The 15,169-nt window shown below is 47.2% G+C and overlaps 1 protein-coding gene across 2 annotated transcripts in view; it reads left to right on the top strand.

Annotated features, from left to right (window-relative positions):
* Positions 1-15,169, top strand: part of LOC146798014 (thymus-specific serine protease-like) — a 151,039-nt gene that overhangs the window by 20,316 nt on the left and 115,554 nt on the right. For both annotated transcript variants that reach the window (XR_014968588.1, XM_085625246.1), the window contains exons 4-5: positions 451-580; positions 7,317-7,440. Coding sequence is in view for 1 of the 2 variants with exons in the window: in XM_085625246.1 (XP_085481372.1) it covers positions 451-580; positions 7,317-7,440 (254 nt within the window). In the remaining variant the exon portion in view is untranslated. The remainder of the gene's footprint in view (positions 1-450; positions 581-7,316; positions 7,441-15,169) is intronic.

Genomic DNA, 15,169 nt, shown 5'->3' with positions numbered 1-15,169 from the left:
ATAGTGAGTTTACAGGGAGAGGGCACACGTTCATATTTGCTACTCTTCCATCGACATGTGTTCTGTTCTGTCTTCTACCGAATTATTATATTTCAATGAAATAGTAACATAGCACATATATACAAGTAACACCACAGACTACAGATATTTAATACATGCATTAGTATGAAGTTGGGAATTACATTCTGTTTGAGTGACCCACAAAAAACACTCCTCAAAGCAATGACACGAGCAGACTAATTCAAATGAAGCTAAATGTCACGGGTATTTTTTCAAAGTGAAGCAGCCAGCCTGTTCTCAGCCAATCAGTAAAAGGATCAGGTAGTAGAGGGTGTATTCATTGACGCATGTGATCAATGGAGGGTTGCAGATAACAAAGCCGTACATCATCTAGCTGCAGTGAATCCCAGCTGAGAACTTTGGATGGTAAAATCTGGTACTTCTTTTCAGGGGAGCACGTAGAGCTGGCACAGAAGCACGGCGCACTGCTGGTGGCCCTGGAGCATCGGTTTTATGGCGCCAGCATCAACCCGGATGGACTGGTGCTCGACAACCTTCGCTTCCTCTCCAGCCAGCAGGCGTGAGTATGGCAGCGTCTCGCGCCTATTCTACTCTGACAGCGGGGCTTGCAATCGGATCGCGTGGGCTTCTTCATGCCCAGGGAAGCGTTAAGTTTTAGCATTCTGCTGACGCTATGCAATGATCTGAAAAGATGGGTAACTGAGGAAATGTATACTTTGATGACTCTAGATTTTGAGAAAGCTTTCCTTGTGCTTGACGGAGCACAGCATGCAGTTTCAAATTATGACTCACTTGACAGATTATTTGAAAAGCTTGACACTTTAAAAATAGACTAGAAGTTGTACATACATTTAAAAGTCCAAACGGAGTTATTTTAATTAATTCTGTGCAAAATGTGAAAAATACTTTTCTGCAAAACCTTGGAACAGTCATAATGAAATTCCTGCGATATTCCTTTTACACTGTAGAACATATAATTTTTCACATTCGAAAAAATGACGCAAATTAATGTCTGGACTATGTCTTTAGCGTGGAACTCATAAAAAGATATATCCCCCCCAAATCCCGAATATCCTCCAACCACCCGTCCAACATTCACTAGAACCTTCTTTTACTTTGCAAGAGTTCCCAGAGAGGAGATACAAGTCTTTGAACACTATTAAAAACGTTGGACAACAACTATAATAAACTTCCTGCTTGGCCAGTATCACTTGTGGGTATTTTGTCTTGTGAATGCCTCTATTATTGCCTACCCTCCTCACTTTTGATCACTTCCCGCTGATTTCCAAGGAGATCTTTCTCACTCTGCTGCGGAGAGTCAAGTCAGGCTCCCCCTCCGACCTCTGCCCAGTCCATATCTTGAGGGAGATATTTTCCAGCTGCCCGGATCCCCCCCTTACTCTGCTTAATGCTTCTATTTCTCAGGGTATTGTTCCTTATTTCTTTAAAGCGGCTACGGTCATCCCCGACCCCAAAAAGGTGGGCGCTGACCCTACTCTTCTTTCAAACTTCAGACCCATCTCCCTACTTCCTTTCCTGAGTAAGATTCTGGAGAGTTACCTTACTTCCTGTCTCTCTACTTTTGTTGAAAATAACCATCTTCTGGCCGCCAATCAGGCTGGTTTTCGCCCTGCTCATTCCACAGAGTCCGTTCTCTCTGTGGTGGATGAGCTTAGGAGGAGCGCTGACATCAACTCTCCTCAGGCCCTGGTCCTTCTCGACCTGTCTGCCGCCTTCGACACGGTTGATCATTCTACTCTTTTACACCGTGTCGAGGGCGCCGGCGTCCAGGGCTCAGCTTTGGCCTGGCTCACCTCCTTCCTAATGGACCGCACTCAGGCCGTTAGATTGGAGGGCTTCTCCGCCCCCTTCTGTCCAGTTTTGTGTGGGGTGCCTCAAGACTCATCCCTCTCCCCTCTTCTCTTCAATCTTTACATATATCCTTTGATTATTGCTCTGCAGGAAATGGAGGTCACAGGGTTTAATTATGCCGATGACCTTGAGCTCATTTTTAACCTCCCCTCTACTCCCGACTCCATTCTTAACTTCAGCTCCACTATGACATTCATCTACAATTGGATGAACTTAAACCAACTTAAATTAAATCCAGACAAGACGGAGTTCGTGCTCATCGGTGGTCCCTCCAACCCCTGGACCCCTGCTTTTTGGCCCACTATCCTCGGTTCCCCTCCTCTTCCTTCTGCATCTGTGAAAACTCTGGGTATTAAAATCTGCCAAGACCTTTCTATGCATGCTCAGATCAGTTCAGTGGTCTCATCCTGCTTCCTGTCCCTCAGAATCATTCGCAAAATCTCCCGTTTCTTCTCAGTAGAAGCCTTCAAACTGGCTATGATTTTATCCCGCCTGGACTATGGCAACGCCATGTACGTTGGTATCCCCGCGTACGAACGCCGTCGCATGCAGCTTATCCAAAACCAGGCAGCCCGTCTTATTTACGGGTTCTCGAAATCTCAGCACACTACCCCCCTTCTTAAGACCCTCCATTGGCTTCCCATCTTGGAACGTTCCTTATTCAAGATGGGATGCCTGATATATATGTCACTGGCCGGTACAGCTCCTGACTTTATTAGATCAAAGATCAGTGTCTATGTCATGGGCAGAAACCTTCTCTCTTTTACCCAGCTCCTCCTTAGCGTCCCTCGCTACCACAGGAAAAAATTTGGTGGCTCGAGATTCTCTATTCTCGCCCCCCTGTTTTGGAACGCACTTCCCTTTGCCATTAGATCCATTTCCATCTATATGGACTTTCGCAAAGCTCTCAAAACCCATCTATTCTCCATGGCCTACCCACTGTAGTTGCTTCTCGGCTCTGCCTGAGATAGTCTTTGTTTTAGCGCCAAGAAACCGCTTGGTAGTAGAGCGCTCTATAAAACTCTTCAACTTCAACTGGAAGGGTTCCTGTAATCACTCTAAGTACTCAAAGGAAAACAACACTTGTGTTTTCCAGCCATGTCTCCTTCTGTTTCCCATGTGTACTTGACACCTAAATTCTGAACAGTGGCCGACCATTCAGTAATTGAAACCTTAATCAACCCAATCTAGTGAGTCAGGGGATGGAGTAGTGATACTTTTGACAAATCAGACAGTCACGCTAAAATGGTTGAGAACCACAATTCAATGTCCTGTACTTAACAGATGCTTCTACACCTTGAGTAGAATAAGGATCCTGACTTTTATGAAGGGCAATGAATTCAAACAACACATTTGTCTGCCTAACTTGCCCAGGGGTGGACATAAAAATAGTGTCTAAGACCAGATCATCTTTTTGGATGGATTCGTTTTCCCAAGAGCCAAGGAGAGACCTAAATAAGCAACCACGAACAATCCACCAAGGAGATGTTGCTTTGGAAACGATGATCAATATTTAGCCTAGAAGATTGGTACTTTGGCTAGGGGCTGTGCTCCATGCCAAAACGTATATTTTGGGAGAGCCTAGAAGTTCTCTGTCAAGCTTCACTATTTTTAGTTTAAACAGACTGGGAAATCTAGTAGTTTCCTGAATATTTCATACTCTGCACTCCTGACGTCATGCAAATGGCCTAAGGGAAGTGAGATGTTGGGACCATCACTCAGTTCCAAAGGTCAAAGACCACGTGACAAACTAAGATGAGTTCAGTGTCCGATTGGTGTTGAAATATGATATTGAAGTTCTTATGTCACTGTGGCCCGAAGCAACTTTCAGTTTGGAAACAGGAGTGTTGTCCGATAAGAAAAATATCATTCAGCTCTAGGATGTGACGCAATAGCCTTATTCCCAACAAGATTCGGAGGGATCAAAAGTGTCTAAATTGAATCCTAAGTTGATTTTCATTGTCTCGCCTTATTACGTACCTCTTTCACTGCAAGGAGCCAGGCAGCCTAATTACCATAATGTAATTACCATTAAGGTAATTACATTGCCCAAACCAATATAGTGCTGCTAAAAGCAGCTATATTGGGTTGAAATATTTTATCAGGATGCTTGTTTCCGGTTGAGGGAAGACCTGGCTTGGCAGCTCGGGCTGGACTGTTCCCATGAGGCACAGGGTCAAGACTGATTTGCATATAGTTGGGTCTGAACTGAGGTGGGGAAGTGAGCTCAAGAACGATTATGGATTCAATGCAGATCTGTGACAGGAGGTGAGTGTTTGAAAAGTTTCAGCACTCTGTCTATCATCTCCTTGTGTTTGCTTTGAAATCCTGATTTCAGCAGCTAAAAAACAGGGGGCGCACCGTTTTGTGGCACACTGTTGGTTTACTGCCTGGCAAGCTTCGTTGCACCACGTCAATAATAATGTGCAGGCACAGAGGTAAAGAGATTCCTTCATTTGGGTGGCGCCATGGGATCCTGGGGGAATATTTCAGAGCCACCTTCCCTGATATCCGCAAGATGCAGGTATGAGACCAAGTTGACTAAGAGCCAAAAATGTATTTGTTGTGTTTTGCTTGGGAGTGATCAAATATGGGAGCTGCTCCCAAAAACAGATGCATGATGGGAGCGTCATGATCTTAATTAAGTTCCATAATTTCCTCATGCTTAATGTACCCACTAACCAAAGTAAATAATAAACTTGATTGGTAAGAGCATGTCAAGTATTATTGCAAGAATAAAATTAAGGACTCCTAAAATTGGCTAAATGACTTGCGTGCTGACTCTTAACAGGGGTATTCGAATTGAGTGTCTCTAGGAAAGGCAGCATTTAATATTGACTGCATAACGCTGTGTATCCAGAAAAGAAAACCATTTTTGGAATCCAGTACATGATGAGATTAATTTAAAATCCACAAAAGCACGAACCTAAGTTTACAACCACTGTAGCAAGCCAACACTGCTAACAAAACAAATCCACCAGCACTGAAGTACTAAGTTCCAGAGGCTATGGTAGTTTTACAGTGTTTTGTAATGGTTGAGCACAAACGGAGTGTTGGCGATTGCACCCAATCTTCATGGAGGCATTTACATACATATTGAATATATAAGGGTCCCACCTGCAACACTACTTTCAGGTCTGTGAGAAAGGTGGAAGAAATACACCAAAAATACGAAAAATATTCCCACGTGACCTATATCTCCTTTATGTCGGCTTACTAAAGCTCTATGGGGCTGTCCTTAATGCAATTTTAACATAATACACTCTCGTTCATGATATTATTTATCTTTTTATTACATTTTTCATATTTTTTTTCCAGTTGTCATAGTACAAAACAAATATATATATATATATATATATATATATATCTTTTTTTACAATATTTCAAATGTGCGACAATTTCATTTGTTAATACAGATAATCATTGCATTTATGTTTTACTTCATTTAAAAAGAAGAAGCCTCGGTCAATACATTTGATTTTTATATCCTCCATCTTAAACCACACATGCGTACTAACCTATCATACTACTGCTCATTCCCACTCTCTCATTCTATACATCCAGAACCCCGCCTAGATCACTTACACTAAATAGGTCACAATTGGAAAAACTCTAATAGATATCCGTTAACGTGTTGTAGACAACGACCAGGTCAACGCACGTTTTGGTGGAAGATTTAAAAATGCAACCACCTTCTTCAGGACCACCCATAACAAATTTGCTGGTGAGTGGTTGGGGAATACCACCTGGTATGAAACCTTTACTCTTTCATAGCCAAGATAAAAGCATGTAAGGGTCTCACTCTCTCATCCCTTCAATCTGATTCCAAAAAGGCGAAAAGTATTCACCAGCTCAATCCAATCTTATGGTCCTCTCCTAATTAGTATCCAACCTAGAATCTATTCGCTGTAGTACTCAGTTGGTATGGTAAATCGGCATTGTTAGTTCCATAAGAATTGTCCACTGAGTAATCCCGACCCGGGTACAACTCTAATATCACTTCACATTCATGATATGGCAGCGAGACGAGGGAATTTCAATCAAAGCAACATTCCAATAGAGGGTGTAGCCGCTATTCCCAAAGGTTAGGTGCAGGATGGTTACTAGTTGTATATCGTAGGGGCAAAATCTTCTTTGGGGCATTTACAAATATAGCCAGAACCAACCAGGGTGCACTTGTATAGCATACCCGGAATACGTGCTAAAGCAAAATAAAGCTGCTCTTTCATTTGGCGGATTAACAAATAATACTGCTATTGGTGTAAGCTAAAAATAGTAATATAGCTGTGTCTGGGGGAAATTCCTAGTTCTGATCTCAAGATGAAGCAAATTTATACAGACAGCAATTACAGCATTTGACATTGTTCTACTGTTATTATTCTCCCGTACAATTTTCCCTCAAAAAGCGCCCAGCTTCCACTCTGCTATCCAGGTGTAAGCCCACAGGTCCTGAGGAGAAACTGCGAGCACCCACATTGATATGGACTCCTGGCTCAACCCCAAGGTGACAGGCCCACAGCACAGGCTACTCACCACACCTGCCTGGGTGCCAACACAATTCTTACTTTTCACCAGCCTGCCTCCCTATGGCCCTTCCATGTGGGGGTCACTGACTGGGAAAAATTATGCTTGCCTGTGGCAGCTCATCTGATTCCCCGGCTATGCCAACCACAGGGGTGACATTGGCACAATCCAAGACAATCACAGGTCCCACCGAAGTCGGGAGAAAGGTAAAACATGTTAGATTCTCCCCCTTGTACCTCAAAGGCCTGTGTACTTGCACTTATAAAAGGGATATAAAAGGAGCTGCAGGGTGCAGCAGACTGTTAGGCTTTACAGGCAACAGAGCCAGGTACAAAGAGGAAGGGAAGGGTGGTCGAGGAAAAAGTGATCCAACTGTCGAATTTGTGAACTCACCCAGAGGGGTGGCAGTGCCCAGGATGCGAGCAACTGTGGGAAGGCAAGGTTCAGAGAGTTGGGGTTATAAGCCCTATGTGCTCCTGTAGCCGAACCATATACCCCACACATCCCTCGACTCTCCCCTGCAAGTGACCACCCCAAGACATCCACCCTAAATCCACGTTCCTAACTAAGGATGCCTCTGGCACCACCGTTACCTGCCCGGAAATACGTGCTTCTCCATGCTGGAATACTGCTTCACCATTCCTCGCGACACTAAGGTCCAAAACGTCGTATTTCTTTTGCATGCGCTAGGCACACAGCACCCTGAATACTACATATTATTGTTTCTGACTGGCATCCTGGTGAAAAAAGGCAAGCGATAACCACCCACTTGTTAGTATCCCACTCTGGGTTGTTCACAAGGGATCTTTTAATTTACATTGATGACCATTGGAATTATTTCATAGGTATGACATTATCCATTTCCTCAAAACCTTGACCACATTGTCTATTCCTTTCAGGTTGGCCGATCTGGCATCCTTTCATCTCTATGTGACCCAGAAGTACAGCCTGACTCCAGAGAACACCTGGATCTGCTTCGGAGGCTCCTACCCAGGCTCCCTCTCTGCGTGGTTCCGACTAAAGGTAATTAGCCTATGGCACTAGCGGCAGTGCACTACATATATGGTATGCAGTACAACGTTCCGGGACATTTATCAAAGCTGTCTTGAATTTAAAAGCATTAGCCTCTTTTGCTCCACTTTACCAAAAGCTGGCCGTGGACAGTTCTGTTCATGGGTAACACATGCTTGCATAAAGGGCACTCATGGGGGAGGTGACATGGTTGGGGAGCAGTTTCATAGCATGTGATACATTCTAGAAAGAGGTGCAAAGAGCAAGGAGAGGTCATGCATAGGGCATGAACAGGTGATACAAACTCGGTAGAAAGAGTGGTTCGCACAACTATGGTGAGTACCACTGGGGAAAATGATGCACTCCTGTAATAAGTTGGCAGGCACATGCATACCTGCCAACTCACACGGTGCCACCATGTGACACACGATATCGGCTTCCATCACACAGTCTCCCAGTGAGGAGCTGATATCACACGGTGGCAGGGAAAACAAACTGAAAACCATTGTAAATTGTGGTTTTCCAGCTCGTTTCCAAGGCCTTGAACTGCCGACGTCCATTAAGGGGTATGAAAACACCCCAGGACATCGGCACCAGCCTCAGCAAGCTTATTTTTGGGGGGGGTGGCTTGGAGTTCAAAAGTGTCTCGTAAGCACTTCTCAGCACGAGGCCCGGACACCTTCAAGGTCCGCCCACTCCTCACACAGTGACATGTTGGCAGGTATGCACATGGGTAGGGGGTCAGCTTATACAGCTTGACCTGAATGTCCATAATTCTGGAAATCAGACTGGAGGCGGAGTAAGTGACATGGTTAGGTGGGGGGCAATTGGAGGTATGTGTGAGGAAAGAGGAGAATCTGGCCTCCATTACAGTAAAATGAGAACGCTTACTCTGTTTGTTGTGCTTGTATGGAAGGAGAAATGAAGAGAAGCCAAAGTGATGGGCAGGGCTTAGGAAGGGACTGATTCACATTTTGAGGAGAGGACAAAGTGTAATTCGTTCACTGGTGGAACAGTTGGATGGGTATTTTACTTGTTTAGAATAGTAAATGAAGGATCAACACTAAACGACTGAACTAGGAGGTGGGGGGGGGTCAAGGCATAGTCTGACATCAGAGTAGAGAAGTGCTACTTGTATCTCATCATCTTAAGAGGAGAGGTGCCTACAGAAATAGGAGTAATCATGTCAAAGCCAACATATGATTATGTGGGATAAACGTTTAGAGAACTGAGAGAATAGTAAGTCCACCAGAGTGTGGGATTGTGCATGCCAGATGTTTGCAAAAACTGTGAATTGTGTTAAAGACTTTTGCATGGACAAGACAAAGACAGTCTGTTTATCTTGGTAATGGTTGGACATTCAGTTGAGTGATCTAAATTTCTATAAAACTATTCAAGAAATGCCTTGTTTCTCTGCTGTCCAAGGTGGAGTTTCTAAATTAAATAAATTACATGAAATCTTTTCTTGGGCTCTGTTTCCTTGGACAAACTGCTTAATACGTGTAAGATGTATAGATAATTGGTAACTATGAAACCATAGCATTGTGGTTATGTATACCCAAAATAAATTGCATTTAAAAGTGTCTATTTTCATTCTTTTGTTCCATGCAGAACAGCGTACTCACCTTTTGTTGTTTCTCCGGCATTAGTATCTTGGGTAGCATCAAATTCTTAATACATCACATTCCTGGCTTAGGGTGTTATTCCGGAACATGTTACATAGCACTTAAATTACTTGGGTGTTCTTTTGTTAGTTTTTTTCAAAAGGAAGTCCGCATGGGAAATATTTTCACTGATGATTGCAGCGTAAATTAGAAACACTTCAAAGGTATACTAATCCTAGCCCTCCAGAAGCCATTAAGCTAGACCACAACCTACTATCAAGCTACATCAAAAGCAAGATCTGTGCCCTGTGTCCATCTTCCACTCACATTCCTGCCAGTGTCTCTTGTGAGAGTGCAATTGGAATGGAGGTTGTCTAATGTCACCCAATACAAGAGTCACTAGTGTGAGTCAGTTATTGACTGGTACACCCATCCTACTTTCTTCCACACTCTTGGGAGATTGGGTGGCATCTAAATTGTAGAATATAGGATCTGCTTTTTTGTTTACCCCCACTTTTTGCCTGGTGCCAAGCTGGTTTTGACTTGTCTGACTGGGATCCTGCTAATCAGAACCCCAGTCTCTCTGCTTTCTCCCCTAAATAGTTATGTTCAGTACTTGGGTTCATCCCAGATTGGATACTGGGGTACCCTTGTCAGCCCCTAGTATATGGTACTAAATACGCAGGGTACAGGTACACTAGAGGTCCTCCATGGGCTGAAGCATGTATTATGCCACCAATGAGAGACCATTCAAACTGTAACTACAGGCCTGCCATTGCTGCTTGTGTAGGCTGGTGCTTGCACCACTTACAAAACATATAGGTTTCCTATATCTATGGTCACTGCACTTAAAACCTATAAGTCACCCTATAGCAGGCCTTCACAATCCTAAGGGCAGGGTGCTTGGTTCTAAGTGTGAGAGTACCCCTGCATGAACAGGACACCCCCACAGCCTACAGAGTCCATTCTCCAAGGTTGTAAGTGAAGCAGCTATATACCATATAGAGGGGCACCGCGTAATTACACGATGACCATCTTAAAATCGGTTGCAACAAATCCTATCATGTTTGGTGTAAAACATTTAGGAATCCTACCCCCACACCATAAACAGTGTGGTAGGTATGATTCCAAGGTGTGGAAGGTATGATTCCAAGCGCTGGAAGAGCCCTCCTTTAGGCTCACAGTGCTCCTGGTACCAGTCTTCCAGACCTGGACAGCACAACATGGTTGCTGCCGACCAGAGACCCGATTCTGCCCTCCTGCTGTTGAGCCAAGCTCGAGCAGGGGAGAGCAGAACAATAAGTATCCTGTCACAGGGAGGTGTGCCACCTTTCAGAAAGGACTTAGTGTATTGGGGCTGGGTGGGTGCACTTGCCAGAGCCACTCGGTCTGCATGAGTGGCACATTTGGTGCCTCCTTGCATAGTCTAGTTCATGGGTACAAACAAAATTTCTCTCGGGAGGCAAATTTACAGAGTGGTTTTTGGCCGAGGGCCGCACCGGTGGGGGGGGCGGTCAGTTTGGGAGGGTTGCGGGGCTAGAGCGAAAAAAAAACTGTGACCATGAGGTTGAACATAGGCCCCTGCAGTGGACGCCTTCGTCCACTGAGCCACCAGATCCGGCATACACACATCTCTCCCTCTGTCTGCCTCTCTCCCTCTGTCTGCCTCTCTCCCTCTGTCTCTCTCTATCTCTCTGTCTCTCTCTATCTCTCTGTCTCCCTCCCTCTCTGTCTCCCTCCCTCTCTGTCTCCCTCCCTCTCTGTCTCCCTCCCTCTCTGTCTCCCTCCCTCTCTGTCTCCCTCCCTCTCTGTCTCCCTCCCTCTCTGTCTCCCTCCCTCTCTGTCTCCCTCCCTCTCTGTCTCCCTCCCTCTCTGTCTCCCACCCTCTCTGTCTCCCACCCTCTCTGTCTCCCACCCTCTCTGTCTCCCACCCTCTCTGTCTCCCACCCTCTCTGTCTCCCACCCTCTCTGTCTCCCACCCTCTCTGTCTCCCACCCTCTCTGTCTCCCACCCTCTCTGTCTCCCACCCTCTCTCTGTCTCCCACCCTCTCTCTGTCTCCCACCCTCTCTCTGTCTCCCACCCTCTCTCTGTCTCCCACCCTCTCTCTGTCTCCCACCCTCTCTCTGTCTCCCACCCTCTCTCTGTCTCCCACCCTCTCTCTGTCTCCCACCCTCTCTCTGTCTCCCACCCTCTCTCTGTCTCCCACCCTCTCTCTGTCTCCCACCCTCTCTCTGTCTCCCACCCTCTCTCTGTCTCCCACCCTCTCTCTGTCTCCCACCCTCTCTCTGTCTCCCACCCTCTCTCTGTCTCCCACCCTCTCTCTGTCTCCCACCCTCTCTCTGTCTCCCACCCTCTCTCTGTCTCCCACCCTCTCTCTGTCTCCCACCCTCTCTCTGTCTCCCACCCTCTCTCTGTCTCCCACCCTCTCTCTGTCTCCCACCCTCTCTCTGTCTCCCACCCTCTCTCTGTCTCCCACCCTCTCTCTGTCTCCCACCCTCTCTCTGTCTCCCACCCTCTCTCTGTCTCCCACCCTCTCTCTGTCTCCCACCCTCTCTCTGTCTCCCACCCTCTCTCTGTCTCCCACCCTCTCTCTGTCTCCCACCCTCTCTCTGTCTCCCACCCTCTCCCTGTCTCCCACCCTCTCTCTGTCTCCCACCCTCTCTCTGTCTCCCACCCTCTCTCCCTCTCTGTCTCTCTCCCTCTCTCCCACCCTCTCTCCCTCTCTGTCTCTCTCCCTCTCTCCCACCCTCTCTCCCTCTCTGTCTCTCTCCCTCTCTCCCACCCTCTCTCCCTCTCTGTCTCTCTCCCACCCTCTCTCCCTCTCTGTCTCTCTCCCTCTCTCCCACCCTCTCTCCCTCTCTGTCTCTCTCCCTCTCTGTCTCTCTCCCTCTCTCCCACCCTCTCTCCCTCTCTGTCTCTCTCCCTCTCTCCCACCCTCTCTCCCTCTCTGTCTCTCTCTCTCTCTCCCACCCTCTCTCCCTCTCTGTCTCTCTCTCTCTCTCTCCCACCCTCTCTCCCTCTCTGTCTCTCTCTCTCTCTCCCACCCTCTCTGTCTCTCTCTCCCACCCTCTCTGTCTCTCTCTCCCACCCTCTCTGTCTCTCTCTCCCACCCTCTCTGTCTCTCTCTCCCACCCTCTCTGTCTCTCTCTCCCACCCTCTCTGTCTCTCTCTCCCACCCTCTCTGTCTCTCTCTCCCACCCTCTCTGTCTCTCTCTCCCACCCTCTCTGTCTCTCTCCCACCCTCTCTGTCTCTCTCTCCCACCCTCTCTGTCTCTCTCTCCCACCCTCTCTGTCTCTCTCTCCCACCCTCTCTGTCTCTCTCTCCCACCCTCTCTGTCTCTCTCTCCCACCCTCTCTGTCTCTCTCTCCCACCCTCTCTGTCTCTCTCTCCCACCCTCTCTGTCTCTTTCTCCCACCCTCACCGTCTCTCTCCCACCCTCGCCGTCTCTCTCCCACCCTCGCCGTCTCTCTCCCACCCTCGCCGTCTCTCTCCCACCCTCGCCGTCTCTCTCCCACCCTCGCCGTCTCTCTCCCACCCTCGCCGTCTCTCTCCCACCCTCGCCGTCTCTCTCCCACCCTCGCCGTCTCTCTCCCACCCTCGCCGTCTCCCTCCCTCTGTTGTGTGTAGATTTAGATTCCGTATATAGGCTTCCCCGATTTATGCCCTTGTATAGGTACAATTCATTTTGCCCTTATTTAGGCATAGAAAATCCAGCCCTTATTTAGGCATTGTCCATGCTAACCAAATACAGGCATGGTCTCCCACATCCGTCCATCCACGTCACAACGAGTTCTTGGAAAACCAGACTCTTAAGCCTTAAGAAATTCCCTTGCTTGGATATTGATTTCTCCAAGAACTCATTTATTATGCATGAACATCTATTCCTTAGGGGTTCATTCATGACGTTCCAATGCCCGACTTTTACGTCAATACAGGCATTCCTAAACACCTTCAAGGTATAAATATACCTGCACTTGCCCTGGCAAACCACGGTTCCGGTACAGTCCAGTTTGACTGCCTACTTGCGGTTCGCCACGGCAAGTTCGGAAGGAGATAGAGTTCCCACCTGATGCACTGACCAGACGCTGTCATCCTCCTCGCAGAAAATCCAGCTCCAGTGTTTCTGACTCCCCTTGTGGGGTGTTGGCTATCGAGTCCCGGAAAAGAGATTCCAACCTCGCACTTTCTAAGGTATGGAGCAGACTAGAACTTAGAGAAACTTTTGGCAAAACTAAACTATAGCTAGCTATACTTTAGAAAACACTACCTACTTCTTACCTCGTACTACACTTAGGTTAGGTACACTGGGGTAGAACTATTTAGAAGCATCAGATGAGTATTTACATTTTAGTCTGTGTTATTTATGTATGTATTTTATGAATATATGCCATAGCTACAAACCATACTATTGCAGTATTATTTTATCTTACTGCTAACCCTGTACATATTGTACTTTGCATTCTGTCTTACGATTGTAGCAGTTCATATCTCTTGCATGAGAAATGAACACTGTTCAATAAACCCTTTTTAATGAAAGGCCCGTCTCTCTATTTCTGTGCAACTCTGTAGAAACGAAGCATGCACGATTGACTGAGTGAAACTGTTATCTATTGTTTCCACGGTTCTGAGATTGTTCTGTTTCTAAGGGAAACAAAGTTGTCGTGTTTATGCGGTTGTCAGAAACGATTCCCGTCTTGTTTATTCGAGAAGTTTCTAGTGACCTCTGAGTTAGCTGGCACACACAAGTAATTAAGTTTAATGTACTCGATAGAGACATACTGACCTTAGTCCTATGTCAAAACTATAGTGTATATTGTTCCAATGCGCAGAGCCTATCCGGGATATAGGAACTACACTACACCTCTGTCTCCCTCCCTCTCCCTCCCTCTGTCTCCCTCCCCCTCCCTCTCTCCCTCTCCGTCTCCCTCTCTCTCTGTCTCTCTGCCTCTCTGCCTCTCTATCTCTGTCTCTGGCTGTCTCTGTCCTGGTCCTTGTCTCTGCCTATATCTGTCTCTGTCTGTCCTTGGCTGTCTCTGTCCCAGTCCCTGTTTCTGCCTCTGTCTGTCTCTGTCTGTCTACCTCCCTCTATCTCCCTCTCCGTCTCTCTGTCTCTCTCTGTCTCTATCTCTATCTGTCTCTGCCTGCCTCTGTCTCTCTCTCTCTCTCGCTGTCTCTCTCTCTATCGCTGTCTCTCTCTGTCGCTCTCTACCTCTGTCTCTATCTGTATCTGCCTCTGTCAGTCTGTCCCTGCCTCTATCTAGCGCTGTCTGCCTCTGCCTCTATCTGCCCCTGCCTCTATCTGCCTGCCTCTGTCTCTCGCTGTCTCTCTCTCTCTCTCGCTGTCTCTCTCTCTCTCTCGCTGTCTCTCTCTCTCTCTCGCTGTCTCTCTCTCTCTCTCGCTGTCTCTCTCTCTCTCTCGCTGTCTCTCTCTCTCTCTCGCTGTCTCTCTCTCTCTCTCGCTGTCTCTCTCTCTCTCTCGCTGTCTCTCTCTCTCTCTCGCTGTCTCTCTCTCTCTCGCTGTCTCTCTCTCTCTCGCTGTCTCTCTCTCTCGCTGTCTCTCTCTCTCTCGCTGTCTCTCTCTCTCTCGCTGTCTCTCTCTCTCTCGCTGTCTCTCTCTCTCTCGCTGTCTCTCTCTCTATCGCTGTCTCTCTCTGTCGCTGTCGCTCTCTACCTCTGTCTCTATCTGTATCTGCCTCTGTCAGTCTGTCCCTGCCTCTATCTAGCGCTGTCTGCCCCTGCCTCTATCTGCCCCTGCCTCTATCTGCCCCTGCCTCTATCTGCCCCTGCCTCTATCTGCCCCTGCCTCTATCTGCCCCTGCCTCTATCTGCCCCTGCCTCTATCTGCCCCTGCCTCTATCTGCCCCTGCCTCTATCTGCCCCTGCCTCTATCTGCCTCTGCCTCTGTCAGTCTGTCTCTGTCTAGCTCTGTCTCCCCCTTTCTGTCTCTGTCTCTATATGTCTCTATCTGGCTCTGTCTCTATCTGTCAGTCTGTCCCTGTCTGTTTCTGTCTTTATCTGTCTCAGGCAGTGCACACATACCACATCCCTGTCGCCAGCCCAGAGACAGCCTCCCCCCACTACCCCCTCTCCCTGTGTAATGTAAAAGCCAGCTCGTTTTCTCTCTGAATTTGCTGC

The sequence above is a fragment of the Triturus cristatus genome, chromosome 9 (genome assembly GCF_964204655.1).
Source record: "Triturus cristatus chromosome 9, aTriCri1.1, whole genome shotgun sequence".
Classification (NCBI taxonomy): domain Eukaryota; kingdom Metazoa; phylum Chordata; class Amphibia; order Caudata; family Salamandridae; genus Triturus; species Triturus cristatus.
Note: the sequence above shows the minus strand (reverse complement) of the source record. Positions and strands in the feature narration are given on the sequence as shown.